Below are 15,743 nucleotides of genomic sequence, written 5' to 3' on the forward strand. Positions count from 1 at the left end.
CTACTAAATTTTAGAACGTAATTTATTCCTGTCATGGTAAAGCTGTATTTTCAGCATCATTACTCCAGTCTATAGTGTCATGTGATCCTTCAGAAATCATTCTAATATATGCTGATTTAATATTTCTTATTATCATTATCGATGTTGAAAACAGCTGTGCTGTTAGATGGTCTATAATCTCTGAAATCACAAGAAACCAGCTGAGACAGGCCCAGCATGCTGGAGTCACGCCTGTGAACTTTGACCTCAGACACAGAGAAAACAAATGACTTCAACAGAATTATCGACACACACTCAGCCTATCACTACAACACTCTCTGTATGTACACAAAGTGAATTTAAAGGAACAGCTCACCAAAATAATAATAGACAGTCACTTGGTCATTAGCACAAAATAAATCCTGACAGGGAAAATGACTTGTGCTCATGGAGTCTCAGTGGTTGATGGGAAGGAATATTGACAGGCGTAAAGCTGCAGCTCAAGTTGAGAGCCAACAAACAGGCAGGTCTCGTGCCTGGTTACCTACTGATCCACAAAGCTACTTTTAGTACCTGCAAAGCCAGTTTTAGCTCTAAAACCTTGACATTAGTGGCACAGAGCCAGAGTTAACATTCGCTTATCGACGCTCAGGAATCTGCTCAGCTTGGAACTATGATAGAAATGTCTGCAGCAAGGCATAATTTGTCTGCCCGCCTGTTTGTAAAGCTGATTAAAACTAGCAAACATGCTACTAACACAATAACGCAGCAGTTTTTGAGACCCAGCTACCTACAGTAATCACTGTCAATGTGAATGCAGAGATTTTTGCTCAACTGCACATGTGAAGATCTAAAGCTCTACAGGTGAATTTATCTGTTGTTACGAGGCAAGAGGGTGCTGCAGGTAAACAGAGCAACAGGTCACAAACTCCTTTCCCATATAACCTCCACCATCCTCTCTTAAGAGGCTAGTTTAAGCAACACAATTACATTAAATGACATTCCACCAGATAATCTGCTTATTGTCGAAATGTTTCAGCTGTATTTTAAAGCCGCAGAAATGAACTTCAGAAAAAAATTAAGAGGGCTCTCTGCTTAAATGTCAGGAATCTTTTTTGGAACCCATAACACATGGTGCACAAATCACACATTAGCCACCAAAGGGGCATATACACTCTTAAAAATAAATGTTCTTTATTGACATCAATGGTTTCATGAGGAACCTTCAATATCCATGAAACCTTTCTATTGCACAAAAGGTTCTTTATAGTGGAAAAAAATCTTTAGATTACTAAAATGTTCTTTAAAATAAGAAAATAATTTTTTTTTTTAAGAACTGATGGGTCACTGAAAGGTTCTTTGGGGAACCAAAAATGTTTCTTCTATGGCATTGCTGCAAAACTCCTCTTTTGGAACCCTTATTATTAAAGCTGCAGTTCGTAAGTTTTGCCTCTTTGTTGCCATCTCTGTTTGAAACCTGTAATTACAGTTAATCGTGGAATTATCATCTTTGTATATCGGTACGGCTCCTCAGCGTGGATGAATCTAATGTTTTGAGGAGAATGCGTGGCTTTCAGTCAACACACCAGTAGATACTGTGCTTCGGAAAGACAGATTGTATTCTTGGAAGTGTGACCAAAACAAGAATTTTCACCGGAAAATGTCATCTGAACAAGTAACAAATCTGCCACTTTTGTTCTGACCAACAAAGCATTACAATAAATTTCAATTCTGTTCAGTCTAATCTCTAACGTTAATTTGTCATACCATACAATCCTCCATCAAAATGATAAGTTTAATTATTCCAGCTGCTGTGAGAAAAGGCTTTAAATGCGATATAGCCTACTAGCTGGGACTCCTTCTTTATGTAAACAGACGTGACGTAATGAAGCAAAGATGAGTGGCGGCATGCTCGAATTTCCCATGGAAACCCACCATTACAAGCTTACCATTGTGAATCGGGATAAGGTAAGGGGATAGTTTTGAACACTGGCTGGTTATGTACTTGGACAATTTTTAACCAAAAAAAAGTTATGAACTGCAGCTTTAAGAGTGTAGCTGAAAGACAGATATGGTCTAATCTCAATCTCTGTAAGTAATATGGAACATGATATATGTCAGACTGCTGTATGTTGCCTAACATGAACATAAACACATATAGATGCGCTTTAAGATGCTCCGAGAGATCCAGAACCAAAGATCTGAGAAAATGCAGAAAAGAAAAGCAGACTTGGAGATAAGAAGTCAACAAGCTGGCCATCACTGTGACATGAAGCTACAGCAACCATCTGTCTAATCAAAGAACTGTCAATCAAACGGAGTGCAGAATAAACCAACCCCCTCCATACGTTCCACCATGATACCGCCCATCCGGACTAATGCCACGCGCACGCGCACGTTCACTGAGCTGATGTTTACGCTTCATTGAATGTGACAAACTGCACTTCTTGTCGGATCAATGTCAGATTAAAGTCCACATTCGTCTCTGTGCTGTCTCGGATATATCTTAGAAAGCAGTTCATATCACATGACCCAAAACCTAAAAAATCCAGCAAAGTTACTTATGTTTGACCATTTTATGGTCTCATTCTAGCAGTATTTATAATATAGTAGCATTATGTACTGTATTTGATTTAGTGTATTTGACCATGACAATGCTCAGTGTTACTTTATGGTCTCACCTGGCCTCAATGTGATCAAATAGATGCTGCCAGCGGTCGTTGATGTCCTTGATCTTGTCATTGATTTCTGTCTCTTTGGTCTTGTTGCTAGCAGTGATGAGTTGTTCTCCCAGCTGTTTCAGATGTGTCTTATTCTCACTGAAGAGGTTGATCTCCTCCATGCAGTCCTGTAGAGTGAGTATTTGTGTGTAAGGGGGCAAAGAATTTAATAACGATTAATATCTTGAGAGTTTATTTACTGCCATATTCTTGTTTGCTTGCTTACAATATTAGGCAAAATAGGGAAGGAAGGAATGTCTGCTCTTCTATTTAGGTTTAGGCAAAATACAGCGAAATGCTAGATCAGAGAGTTCTGTGTATCTGAGGCATTTTTGGCTGGGTGATGGAAGACATTTGTCTCACCTTCTTGAGTTTCTCTACCATCTCCTCGATGCTGAGTTCGGCGCTGTGCGCCACCTTGTTTTCCATCTGTGTCAGCCATTCACACAGCTCCCGATTCTTCTCATTGAAAATGATCCAGGCATTCAACCGGTCAGCAATCTCCTGCTTACGAAGAGACACCTGCAGAGAGAGAGAGATGATACATTAGAGAAACGGTAACACTTTACAATAAGGTCTGATTTGTTAACATGTATTAACTAACATGAACTAACAATAAGCAATACATTTGATATAGTATTTATTAATCTTTGTCAATGTTAATAAAAATCTAAGTTAGTTCACACTGCATTAACTAATGTTAACAAATACAACATTTGATTATAATAATGTCTTAGTAAATGCTGAAATTAACAAAGATTAATAAATGCTGCAGAAGTATTGTTAATTCTTAGTTCATGTTAGCTAAAGTAGTTAACCTTATGGTAACGTGTTACCAGAGAAACTATGTGAAAGCATCACACTCAGACAGGGAATCTCACTAAAACCTGTCAAAATAATGTGCAGATTACTAATATTTAAAAACTAATATTTTGCTTTATGATGCTTTATAAATGAAATCTATTTCAGAGCCATTATGTTTTTTTGCACACATTTAAGAATCAATGCAATTAAAAAATATAGGAAAAATATTTAAATGGTCAAATTTATACATTATGTAAAATTTATACATTAATTATTGTACTGCTTTTTATACTGATTTTAAAAAAAACAAACGTATTACAGGTATTTTTACTGTAATACAAAAAACTACTGTATCACAGTAATGGAAACCTATTGAGAATAAAAAATATATATAATATATAAATGATAAACAACAACCCTTAAAACGTGAACAAAATTGTCAAAATTGAGTTATTCACATATTCTTATTATTCTTAACATATTTACATTATGTGATGTTTTTCTTTAAGTGTTTGGGATTTTTTTTTTTTTTTTTTTTTTTTTTTTAATAAAACAAAAAGGGTCTATCCACAAAGGAGTATGGAATGCAAAAACTTTGAAGCTCAATATTTCAAAACTGCTGAGTATTTAGATATAAATAATTTCAAGGTGGTGTTCCAAGCTGGTGATTTCTGGGAAAATATGCTTAATTATTATGAAAATTATGTAAATTCAAATGTTTATTTTTGATTATTGTATTTATTTTTTTAAATGCAAAATCTACTTTATTTTGCTGCATTTTTCTTTTAATTTGTGGACCAATTGTGATCTTGTGATCTAAACATGTTTTTGTGACACACCCTATAAATAAATAATTAAATATATATATAAATATACATACATACATACATACATTTAACCTTAAAATATGTGAACTATATATTTTAACTATATATTTTACTAGTATTAGCGATATATTTAGGTGATCTAAAATATTCTGTATGTTTACAGGTTCATGCTAATAAATTAGAGATTAAATTTCATTTAAAAGAGACTCGTAAAACAGGTTAATAATTTGGAAAATAAAAATATGAGTACTTTACAGGGAAGCAGGGTATTCAGTTGTTACATAAGTTCTGTTAAAATAATCAGATCTCCAGCCAAAACATCTCTATGAACCTTGTCACTAGAAAGTTTTAAAATCCAAACTAACTCAACATGTGGACTTCATTGTTACCAGGCAACACCTCCACAACCACCCCCTACAGACACACACTCACACTCCGGCGTGTGACAGACTCACACTGGGAGTGATTTCCAAAACAAAGAGCTAAAGACTCCTGCTTCTATTCACTTCTCTGTGTCTTTTCTCTGTGTCCTTCACTCTCTACCATCTGCTCACTCCTTCCAGTGTCAAAGACCCCTACCCACCCCAAAACTCACACCAGACCCCCAAAACATGACCCCAGGAGACTCCAGCTGACTGATCCAGGACCATATTCAACACCAGTGAGACCTCATGCGAGTGATGCACAGAGAGTAAATCAATATATGGATCATAGTCACCAGAACATCATTCATCAAGAAACTTCACAGGAACAATGACTCCAGCTGAATCAATGAGCACTGATGAAAAAACATCAAACAAATCCTCACATCTGTTTCTTGGGTATTGATGGTGTGCTAACATTGTATTTAAAATAGCTGGAATTCCTTTGAGCATGTTGTCTGTGTGTGTAGGTTTACTTAGCAGTATTTGGGGACAAAGTGTCTCCAAAAGTTAAATATGACAAAACATGCCTTTGAGGACATCCAGGATGTTGTGTAAAGCAGTGGTTACTAAATATCTTCACTTTTCCCCCTCGAAACCACATAAAAATAGTACAGATTCATACATCTTATTTTACGGTTAAATATTTCCTTCAACTACACACACACACACACACACACACACACACACACACACACACACACACACAACAAGGTTAATCAGTCAGTTCAATGAGTTACAAACAGCCGCCAATGTTTCATGGAAGAAATTCCTGTAGGCTTTATATTTGCTTTGTTTCCTCCTAGTATCTTTGCTTAATGCAGCCATCTCTAAATAAAAGTTTACAAAAATAACAACTATTTGCATGTGCATGGGTTTACTTAGCTATACTGTTGCAATAAAAGAGTCACTAGAAGTTTGCTACATCTGACAAAACCTCCTTTTGAGGACAGATGGGGACCTTCTCAAAAGGTAAAATTATTAAATAAAGTAAATAATTTATATTATATATATATATATATATATATATATATATTATATTATATATATATATATATATATATATATATATATATATATATACAAAAGTCTATGGTATGTCTGCTAGGTAATGTTTGTGTGTCTTACTTTGAGACAGAGTTCTTCCCACTGGCAGTGCAGATGATCCACTTGCTCCTGCAGGAGGAGGACGTCATCGGTGAGGATGTACTGGGACAGGTCCGTCTTCATGGTGCTGAGCTCGGAAAGACTGACGGCCCAGTCCTCTAAACAATCCTGAACCTCCTGCATAACATAACACACCACTGTCACACACACTGACGGAAAACACTGCCACACGTCCCAGTTCTGTCTCACGCAATCTCTCTCTCACCCTCTGGCCCAACGAGATTAAAGCCCACAGGACAAAGGGGGAGGGCAGAGGAGAGAGAGAGAGAGAGAGAGAGAGAGGGGGGAGAATCACAGTGGAATAAGCCTATAGCAGGGAGGAAGGGAAATCCAAAGTGTCAGGCAGCACAAACAAAAGCTGTTATGTGTGACTTTAGCACAGGCTAACTGCTAACTGTCACTATAGGTGCTTTTAACTTTACAAAACAACACAACTGTTGAAGTATGTTTTTTCATTAAAGTATTTATCAGTATTTTGTTATGTTTTTTTTTTTTTTTTGGACAAAATTGGCAATTGAGCAATTCTTCACCCCAGGTCTTACCAGGGGGACGTTTCCTGTAACAAGTCATTTTACAGTCATTTTACTGTAAAATGTCCTGTTAAGATTTATTACAGTTTTTTATATTACTTAGTAAGGGAATTTACTGTTAGCCAATTAGCAGGGTTTTACCGTAGCATTTTTACAGTCATCCAAGATCATTACAGTGTTGTTCACTTCTTGGAGTTAGTGTACCTTCACAAGGAGACGTTCTTCTTCCATCTCCTCCTGCTGATCTGGGATTGACTGCTTTAGTCTGGCTCGTAGTTCCTCTAGGCGCTGGGCCTGATCAGCTAGTCTGGTCTCACAGGTCTCCCACTTCTTTAAAATAAAATAACAAAAACATATGCAATAGAGGCTGCTATAATGCTCTGACATGTTCTTGATTTAATATCTGATCTATAAGCCTCTTTATTTTGATATGGGCTCGACCCGAGTCCTTATCAGTCAGGGAAAGCCAAAAATAATGCAGAGAAAACAATGGAAGCTTATGGATATGTGACGACAGATCTGTACACACAAACACATGGACAGGTGTCCAGATATCCACTGTGGAAGGTCAGTGTGCACTACATCAGACCAATGTCTCGGCTTAGAGACAAATGAGAAGTTAAGTCAACACTAAGGGCTATGAAAACACACATACATGCATGGGGTTATCACAACACACACAGATCTACATGCTACCACTGTACTGCACTGTACTGGAATAAAAGTTCACTGCTTCAGACCCATGTGTCCACACAAGCCACAACTCACATACAGTATAATACATGTAAAACCCTATTATAATAACACATACCGCACAGAGGAAAGTGCATTGAACTGACATTCATTACTATAAGGGGATGGATGAGAAATGAAGACAGACTATGCACTGTGAGAAAGAGATAGAAAAGCTAAGACAGACAGGGAGAGCTGTAAATCCCTAGACAGGCTTTACTGTAAACCCTTTAGCACATGACAAGTGCATGTACTCATGAACACACACACATACACTGACTGTGTTTTCTGTCTTCATATTATCTGAACTGCAATCAAGGTCAACTATGGATGAGGAACAGAGAAACAGACAGAGAGAGGAAAACAGACAGACAGACAGACAAATAGTCAGACAGATAGACAGATAGATAGACAAACAAACAGACAGACAGACAGATGGATAGGCAGACAGACAAATAGTCAGACAGATACTATATATAGACAGACAAACAGACAGACGGATAGACAAACAGACAGGCAAATAGTCAGATAGATACTGTAGATAGACAGATGGATAGACATACAGACGGACGGACGGACAGACAGGCGGATAGACAGAGAGAGACAGACGAATAGACAGACAGACAGACAAATAGTCAGACAGATATTGTAGACAGACAGACAGATGGATAGACAGGCAGGCAAATAGTCAGATAGATACTGTAGATAGATAGACAGATAGACAGACAGACGGACAGATAGATGGATAGACAGACAGACAAACAAACAAATAGATAGACAGACAGATGGACGGATAGGCAGACAAACAGACAGGCAAATAGTCAGATAGATATTGTAGACAGACAGACAGACAGACAGATAGATAGATGGATAGACAGACAGACAAACAAACAGACAGACAGATGGACGGATAGGCAGTCAAACAGACAGGCAAATAATCAGATAGATATTGTAGATAGACAGACAGACAGACAGACAGATGGATGGATAGACATACAAATAGTCAGATACTATATATAGACAGACAGACAGACGGATAAACAAACAGACAGGCAAATAGTCAGATAGATACTGTAGATAGACAGACAGACAGAAGGATAGACAGACAGGCAGACAAATAGTCAGATAGATACTGTAGATAGACAGATGGATAGACAGACAGACAGAAGGACAGACAGGCGGATAGACAGAGAGAGACAGACGAATAGACAGACAGACAAATAGTCAGATAGATATTGTAGACAGACAGACAGATGGATAGACAGACAGACAAATAGTCAGATAGATACTATATATAGACAGACAGACAGACGGATAGACAAACAGACAGGCAAATAGTCAGATAGATACTGTAGATAGACAGACAGACAGACAGGCAGACAAATAGTCAGATAGATCCTGTAGATAGACAGATGGACAGACAGACGGATGGACGGGCAGACAGACAGACAGACAGACAGACAGCCGGACAGACAGAGTGAGACAGACGAATAGACAGACAGACAAATAGTCAGATAGATCCTGTAGATAGACAGACAGATGGATGGACAGACAGACAGACGGATAGACAGTTGGATAGACAGACAGATACAGATAGACAGACAGATAGACAGACAGGCAGACAAATAGATACTGTAGGAAGACAGAGAGAGACAGATGAACAGACAGACAGACAGACAGACAGACAGACAAATAGTCAGATAGATACTGTAGATAGACAGACAGACAGATGGATGGACAGACAGACAGATGGATAGACAGTCGGATAGACAGACAGAGACAAAGAGACAATCGGATAGACAGACAGAGACAGATAGACAGACGGATAGACAGACAGGCAGATAAATAGATACTGTAGACAGACAGAGAGAGACAGATGAATAGACAGACAGACAAATAGTCAGATATATACTGTAGATAGACAGACAGACAGATGGATGGACAGACAGATAGACAGACAGAGACAGATAGACAGTCGGATAGACAGACAGAGACAGATAGACAGATGGAAAGACAGACAGAGACGGATAGACAGACGGACAGACAGACAGGCAGACAAATAGATACTGCAGACAGACAGACAGACAGACAGACAGATAGAACATTTTATAGACTGGCTGACCTGCATAAAGACTTTTCAGGTCAGGAATACTGATATTAAAATGAATGTGCTTGTGTGTTAGTGTTTGTAAATGTCTGATCTGGATTAGTCCAGCTGTGGGATCAGAGGGAATGTAGGTCAAACTCAGCTGGACCCATTCCTGCACAAAAGCACTATAATACAATATCACCTTATTCTACACACAAAATACACACAATCCAACATTTTGTGTTGTCCTGTAACATTCTGGACTGGGAGCATGTAATGGCAGTTTATTCCTGGTGAAGTGAAACACTTTTAGACGCGTCTATAAAGGGAAGGACAGTTAACAGGGTGTGTGCTCTGGAGCAGCTCTGAGCAGGTGCTCGTCAGGATGACAATCCATAAACTGCTATTTCCATCTAAATCAAATCATAAAATCTCCCAGGGCAAATTTCACTTTGTGGTAATTGTTTTGTTATATAAACTTTAACCTCATAAATGCTGATATGCAGATAAGAAAGATATCTGGAATCTAGAAAATAAACTTTTCTATTTGTTTGTGATTACTGGATAAGGATTTTTTTTTTTTTTTAAAAAGTAAAGTGATTCCACTTTACTTACAAGATACAAGATACAATTCTAGATGATAAAATATTTCACAGCTAAGCATCGAACAATTTTAAATATATGTATATTGTATATACAAATTAAGGACATTTCAACTACTAAATAATTACTTTCCCTGGTTTGGAAGTCATAATTTTGAAATTCCATAATATTTCCAGATTTCCATGATCTTGAGAACCCTGTTCTGAAATCAAGTCTGATCACACAAACCAACTCACTTGGATTTATGGATTTTCCATGTGACCTTTGACCTTCAACATAAAGATAAGGATAAACATTGCTGAGATTATCATAAAAGTCTAGTTTGTAAACACAGCAGGATGTCTATAGAACTAAGCAATAAAGCACAAGAGTTAGTTCATTCAAAGGTCCCATTTCACACCTAATCAAACCATCTTACCTTTATGATGTCAGATGTGAGGGTCTTTCTCTTTCCCAGCATGCACTGGCACTGCTCCCAGTCCTCCTGCAGAGCTGCCAGGTCTGTCTGCAGCTGCATCTGCGTCTGTGTGTCACTCACCGAAAACAGCTGCCTGCCTACCTCCATCACACACAGATACGCAGAGATTGACCTATGAAACAACAGCTCTGTTCGCTTTACACAGGGACAGAGAGAGAGATAGAGAGAGAAGAGAGAGAGAGAGTGAACGGGGACAGAAAAAAGAGACAGAGATGAAACAACTGCAAGCTCATCAGTCATTATAGTATAAAGAGAGAATAAATAAATTAATTCACTTAATTCAACAAAAAAATAATAAGAAAATCTATAATATAAAATTAATAATGTTTCTATGGCAATAATCACAATTTTTTGGGAATCATTACCTGAAGAGATAATTGCAAATTTTAAATGTATAAAAATGGATAGAAATGTATAGACCTATGCAATTTTTTTAGGTGTAGATCTATACACTATTGTTAAAAAGGTAAGAGTCAGTAAAATTTAAAGAAATTAATATTGATCAAAGTGACAGTTATAAATTTACAAAAGATTTCTATTTTTAAAAATGCTCACTTGAACTTTGTATTCAAAAATCACGGTTTCCACAAAAATATTGAGCAGCACAACTGCCATTGATAATAATAAGAAATGTTAGAAGACTGGAGTAATGGCTGCTAAAAATTCAGCTTTGTCATCATAGAAATAAATTACATTTTAAAATGTATTAAAGGTGCCGTAGAACGTCTTTTCAAAAGATGTAATATAAGTCTAAGGTGTCCCCTGAATGTGTCTGTGAAGTTTCAGCTCAAAATTTTTTTAATTAATTTTTTTAACTGCCTATTTTGGGGCATCATTAACTATGCACCGATTCAGGCTGCGGCCCCTTTAAATCTCTTGCTCCCTGCCCCCCCCCAGCTCTCGACTATAAGTGCAGTTATACAGTGCATAAACAAAGTTCACACAGCTAATATAACCCTCAAATGGATCTTTACAAGATGTTCGTCATTCATGCTGCATGCATGCATCGATTCCTGTGAGTAAAGTATTTATTTGGATGTTTACATTTGATTCTGAATGAGTTTGAAGCTATATGCTCCGTGGCTAACCGGCTAAAGCTACACTGTTGGAGAGATTTACAAAGAAGTTGTGTTTATGCATTATACAGTCTGCAAGTGTTTAATAATGAAAATAGCGACGACTCTTGTCTCCACGAATACAGTAATAAACGATGGTAACTTTAACCACATTTAACAGTACATTAGCAACATGCTAATGAAACATTTAGAAAGACAATTTACAAATATCACTAAAAATATCATGATATCATGGATCATGTCAGTTATTATCGCTCCATCTGCCATTTTTCGCTATTGTTCTTGCTTGCTTACCTAGTCTGATGATTCAGCTGTGCACAGATCCAGACGTTAATACTGGCTGCCCTTGTCTAATGCCTTGAACATGGGCTGGCATATGCAAATATTGGGGTCATACATATTAATGATCCCGACTGTTACGTAACAGATTAAATGAGATTTACATAAGAAGGAGGAAGCAATGGAGTTTGAAACTCAATGTATGTCTTTTCCATGTACTGAACTCTTGTTATTTAACTATGCCGAGGTAAATTCAATTTTTGATTCTAGGGCACCTTTAAAATAGAAAACAGTTATTTTAAATTCTAATAATATTTCACAATATTACTGTTTTTACTGCATTTCTAATCAAATAAATACAGCTTTATTAAAGCATAAGAGACTTCTTTCAAAAACAATAAAAAAATCTTACTGACTAAACTTTTGAATGGCAGTGCATATAGTTTGACTAACACAATGTCTTCGCCATTGATGATAGTGATATGTAAAAATCATGCTGTTACCTTCAGATCATCCAGCAAGAGGCGCAGCTGCAGGACACTACAGTGTGTGGGACCGGTGGGCGACAGGAGTGTGTGTGTGAGTGTGAGAAGTTTGCGGAGTTTCTGCATTGTGTGTGTATAAAGGTGCCAGTGCTGTATGAGCCCTTCCACTAGAGCGCGCCGTTGAGCTGCTCTCTGCACCGCCCCCTGCCAGTGCTCTCTCAGCTGTGCCAGTTTTAACAGGAAGTCGCTCCTGAGGGCACAGGTAGGGTGGTTAGTAAAACTACACATCCTATGTTGAATTTCAAAAATAAAACTACAACTTACAAGGAATCATTGTGAGTATATTTATTTTTTTACAAATGTGTTATGATGAAATTATAAATACAGTATTACACTACCATTCTAAAGTTTGGAGTCTGCATTTATTTGAACAAACCCAAAGAAAAAACAGTAATATTGTGATATATTATTACATTTTCAAATTCTATTTTTATATATTTTAAAATGTAATTTATTCCTTTGATGACTGAATTTTCAGCATCATTACTCCGGTCTTTCAGTGTCACATGATCCTTCAGAAATCATTCTAATATACTGATTTGTTGCTCAAGAAATTTTGCTTATTATTATTATCAATGTTGATAAGAGGTATTTTTGTGAAAACCGTGAAACATATTCAGGATTCTTTGAAATTGTTTGTAATATCTTCTAATACATGTTTTACTATGTCTTTTCATCAATTTAATGCATCCTTGCTGAACTAAAAAGAATGAATTCAATTAATAAAAAGATTCTTACTGACCCCAAACTTTTAAAAGGTAGCGTATGTCGCAAGCAGAGCTCAAACAGCAATACAAAAATCATACTAAACAATAGATAGAAACATGCGGAGAATCGTCACCTGTCCTCTACATCTCCCTTCTGCAACAGGAGGAGAGATTCGCTGATCACAGAGTGAAGGATCTGATGGCCTAAAGACAACTCAGCCTGAAAACACTAGAAGATAAGGAGAGAAAAAGTTAGATTTTTCATAGGATCTATGATCCATATAAGCAGCATTTGGGTGTGTGACTGTCGTACCTGGTGCGTGCGTTGCTGTTCTCTTAGTCCAGGGTATGTTGATGCAATTTCTACAGCTAATCTGTCCTCCATGCGCTGTAGGAAAGCCAGCCAGCTCTCACATCTCTGCTCAAAGCTCTGCTGATGGAGAGAGGCTGCCTGCAACTCACTAAACACACATAATATACACATATTAACACATATAGCAAACATGCAATACCTTGTATATTGGACCTGATACTAGCATGGTGATGTGTGTGCTGTTTGAACATGATGGTTATTTTAGTTCTAGACTAATGTGAGCATGCATTTACTCATCTCACTAACACAAAAACAGATTCAGTATTCCTCAAAACAAACTTGCTGACCTTTAATCATCGAATTTAACCATACTAATAAGCAAAAATGACTAGATACACTTTCTTTTGCGTCCTATTCTTCTGCAATCCAGAACGGCAGCACAGCTGAAAGGTTTGTTTGAGCTGCGCCCTCTACTGTACAGGTGTAAATTTGCATTTCCTTCAGCCTGAGGCTTATTCATTTCACTTTTGGTGTAAAAGGGCCTTTGTATGTGCCAAAAACAGAACTTTTTTTGTTATTAAAAACATACAAGCAACCCAGGTGAGAAAAAGCAATCAAAAACAAAGTAATGCAATAAGTTACTTTTTTAGGGAGTAGCGCAATATTGTAATGCATTACTTTTAAAAGTAACTTTCCCCAGCACTCACCTGCACTTCTCCTGAGCATGTGCGGAGGCCTGTGCCCACTTCCTGTTAAGGTGCTGTAGCTTCTGTGTCACAGAGTCACTGAGAGTCAGCCTGTAGCTGAGTGTGTTTAGTAGATCCAGATCAGGAGAGAGAGAACTGATCTCCATCAGACCCGACTGTAGACAAGGAAACAGAAACCTTTAACACTGGGTATCTCTTTAATAAAAGGATGTTAGTGAGTTATGCATGTGTGTGTTTATCACCTGAGATATATCTGTGTGTTCGCTGTCCATCCTTTGCTTGCTTTCCCACTGTTGTAATTGTGTTTCGAGGGACTGGTATAACCTTTCAAATTCCTGAAATTGCTCAAGATCCTCCTGGACACACACACATAGTTTGAATTAAAGGAACATCTAAAAATTCACCCTTATGGCTTCAGAAGACTTCTATTATGATAATTTTATGCCACTAATATAGTGTTTTTGATCATGATAATTTATGGAAATTTTGTGTTCAGTTAAAAAATACGAGGAGATGGGTTTGGAACAATATGAACTATTTCTTTAAACACTTATTAAAACACAGATGTTAATGTTTATTAGTCTTACCTGCATGTGTTCAATTCGTCCTTTCACAGTCTGTTCTAACTGCAGGTAACCTCGTGTTAACAAACGACATTCTGATCTGATGAAAACAGCATCTTCATCATCCACCTGTTCAATCAGGTCTTTAGACGCTTCAAGCATTTCATTCAAATCAGTCTGCTGAGTCTCTGAACCTTTCTGTAACATCTACGAGAAGAAAATAAGGACAGTGAGACAGTGTGCGACATACTACAGTGGAGTCCAAAAGTCTTTTGCATTCTTTATTAATATATTTTTGTATATATATATATATATATATATATATATATATATATATATATATATATATATATATATATATATATATATATAAGCCCATGCGGGCTGGGCACCATGAGTGCATGACACTTAAATAAAATATTCATTCATTCATTCATTCATTTATATATATATATATATATATATATATATATATATATATATATATATATATATTATTTTTTTTTTTTTTTTTTTTTACAAATGTATTATATTATATTACACAATTATAATGCTTATTTGATTACTGACCTAGAAATAGTGCAGAATCATTTCTTCTTTGTTTTACATCATAAAAATTAAAATCCCATTGATTTAGAAATTGAATGTGGTTTGAAACATTTTGGACCCCACTTTAGTTTGATTTATTTTATAGTTATAGTTTTATTTTAATGAATGGTTGTCTGTGAATTTGCATTGCACTCACAGTCTTCAGCTCTGCGATGCTGTGTGCGAGTTGTTTATTGTCAGCGGGTGTTTTGTTGAGCATGGTAAGCTGTTCTCTGTGACGTCGGAGCTGCTCTGAGCAGGTGCATCGCACATCAGAGTATCTCTGCCACACCTTCAGAAGACTGTGCGAACTCTTCAAGGTGTGTATGACCTTTTCCTTCACCTCTGACCACCTAGAGGGTAACACACAGGTGTATGAGCTTTAACATTCACATACACGTTCACATTGTTTCGCTGTGATGTGTGAAGTTTAACCTTGCTTTTTCTTTGTCTAGGTGCTCAGATAAAATCTGGGCAGAGTCTGTGCTAATTCCAACAGTAAGGATTGATGTTGTCTTGTTAAGATCCTCCCACTGCCTGTCACACTCCTCAGTCTCAGCTTTTAAGACCTGTGATTATATGATCATAACAAATAATTAACTAATACAATTAAA

At 37.0% G+C, this 15,743-nt stretch overlaps 1 protein-coding gene across 1 annotated transcript in view; it reads right to left on the reverse strand.

The window, feature by feature from the left end:
- syne2b (spectrin repeat containing, nuclear envelope 2b) overlaps positions 1-15,743 on the reverse strand; it is a 123,570-nt gene that overhangs the window by 21,378 nt on the left and 86,449 nt on the right. Inside the window, 13 exon segments of the mRNA XM_048205700.1 lie at positions 2,661-2,827; positions 3,063-3,221; positions 5,881-6,036; positions 6,654-6,779; positions 10,292-10,486; positions 12,210-12,441; positions 13,093-13,187; positions 13,272-13,419; positions 13,979-14,133; positions 14,221-14,334; positions 14,566-14,748; positions 15,287-15,482; positions 15,565-15,698. Of these exon segments, the coding sequence (XP_048061657.1) occupies positions 2,661-2,827; positions 3,063-3,221; positions 5,881-6,036; positions 6,654-6,779; positions 10,292-10,486; positions 12,210-12,441; positions 13,093-13,187; positions 13,272-13,419; positions 13,979-14,133; positions 14,221-14,334; positions 14,566-14,748; positions 15,287-15,482; positions 15,565-15,698 (2,060 nt within the window).

Source organism: Megalobrama amblycephala, linkage group LG10 (assembly GCF_018812025.1).
Source record: "Megalobrama amblycephala isolate DHTTF-2021 linkage group LG10, ASM1881202v1, whole genome shotgun sequence".
Taxonomy (NCBI): domain Eukaryota; kingdom Metazoa; phylum Chordata; class Actinopteri; order Cypriniformes; family Xenocyprididae; genus Megalobrama; species Megalobrama amblycephala.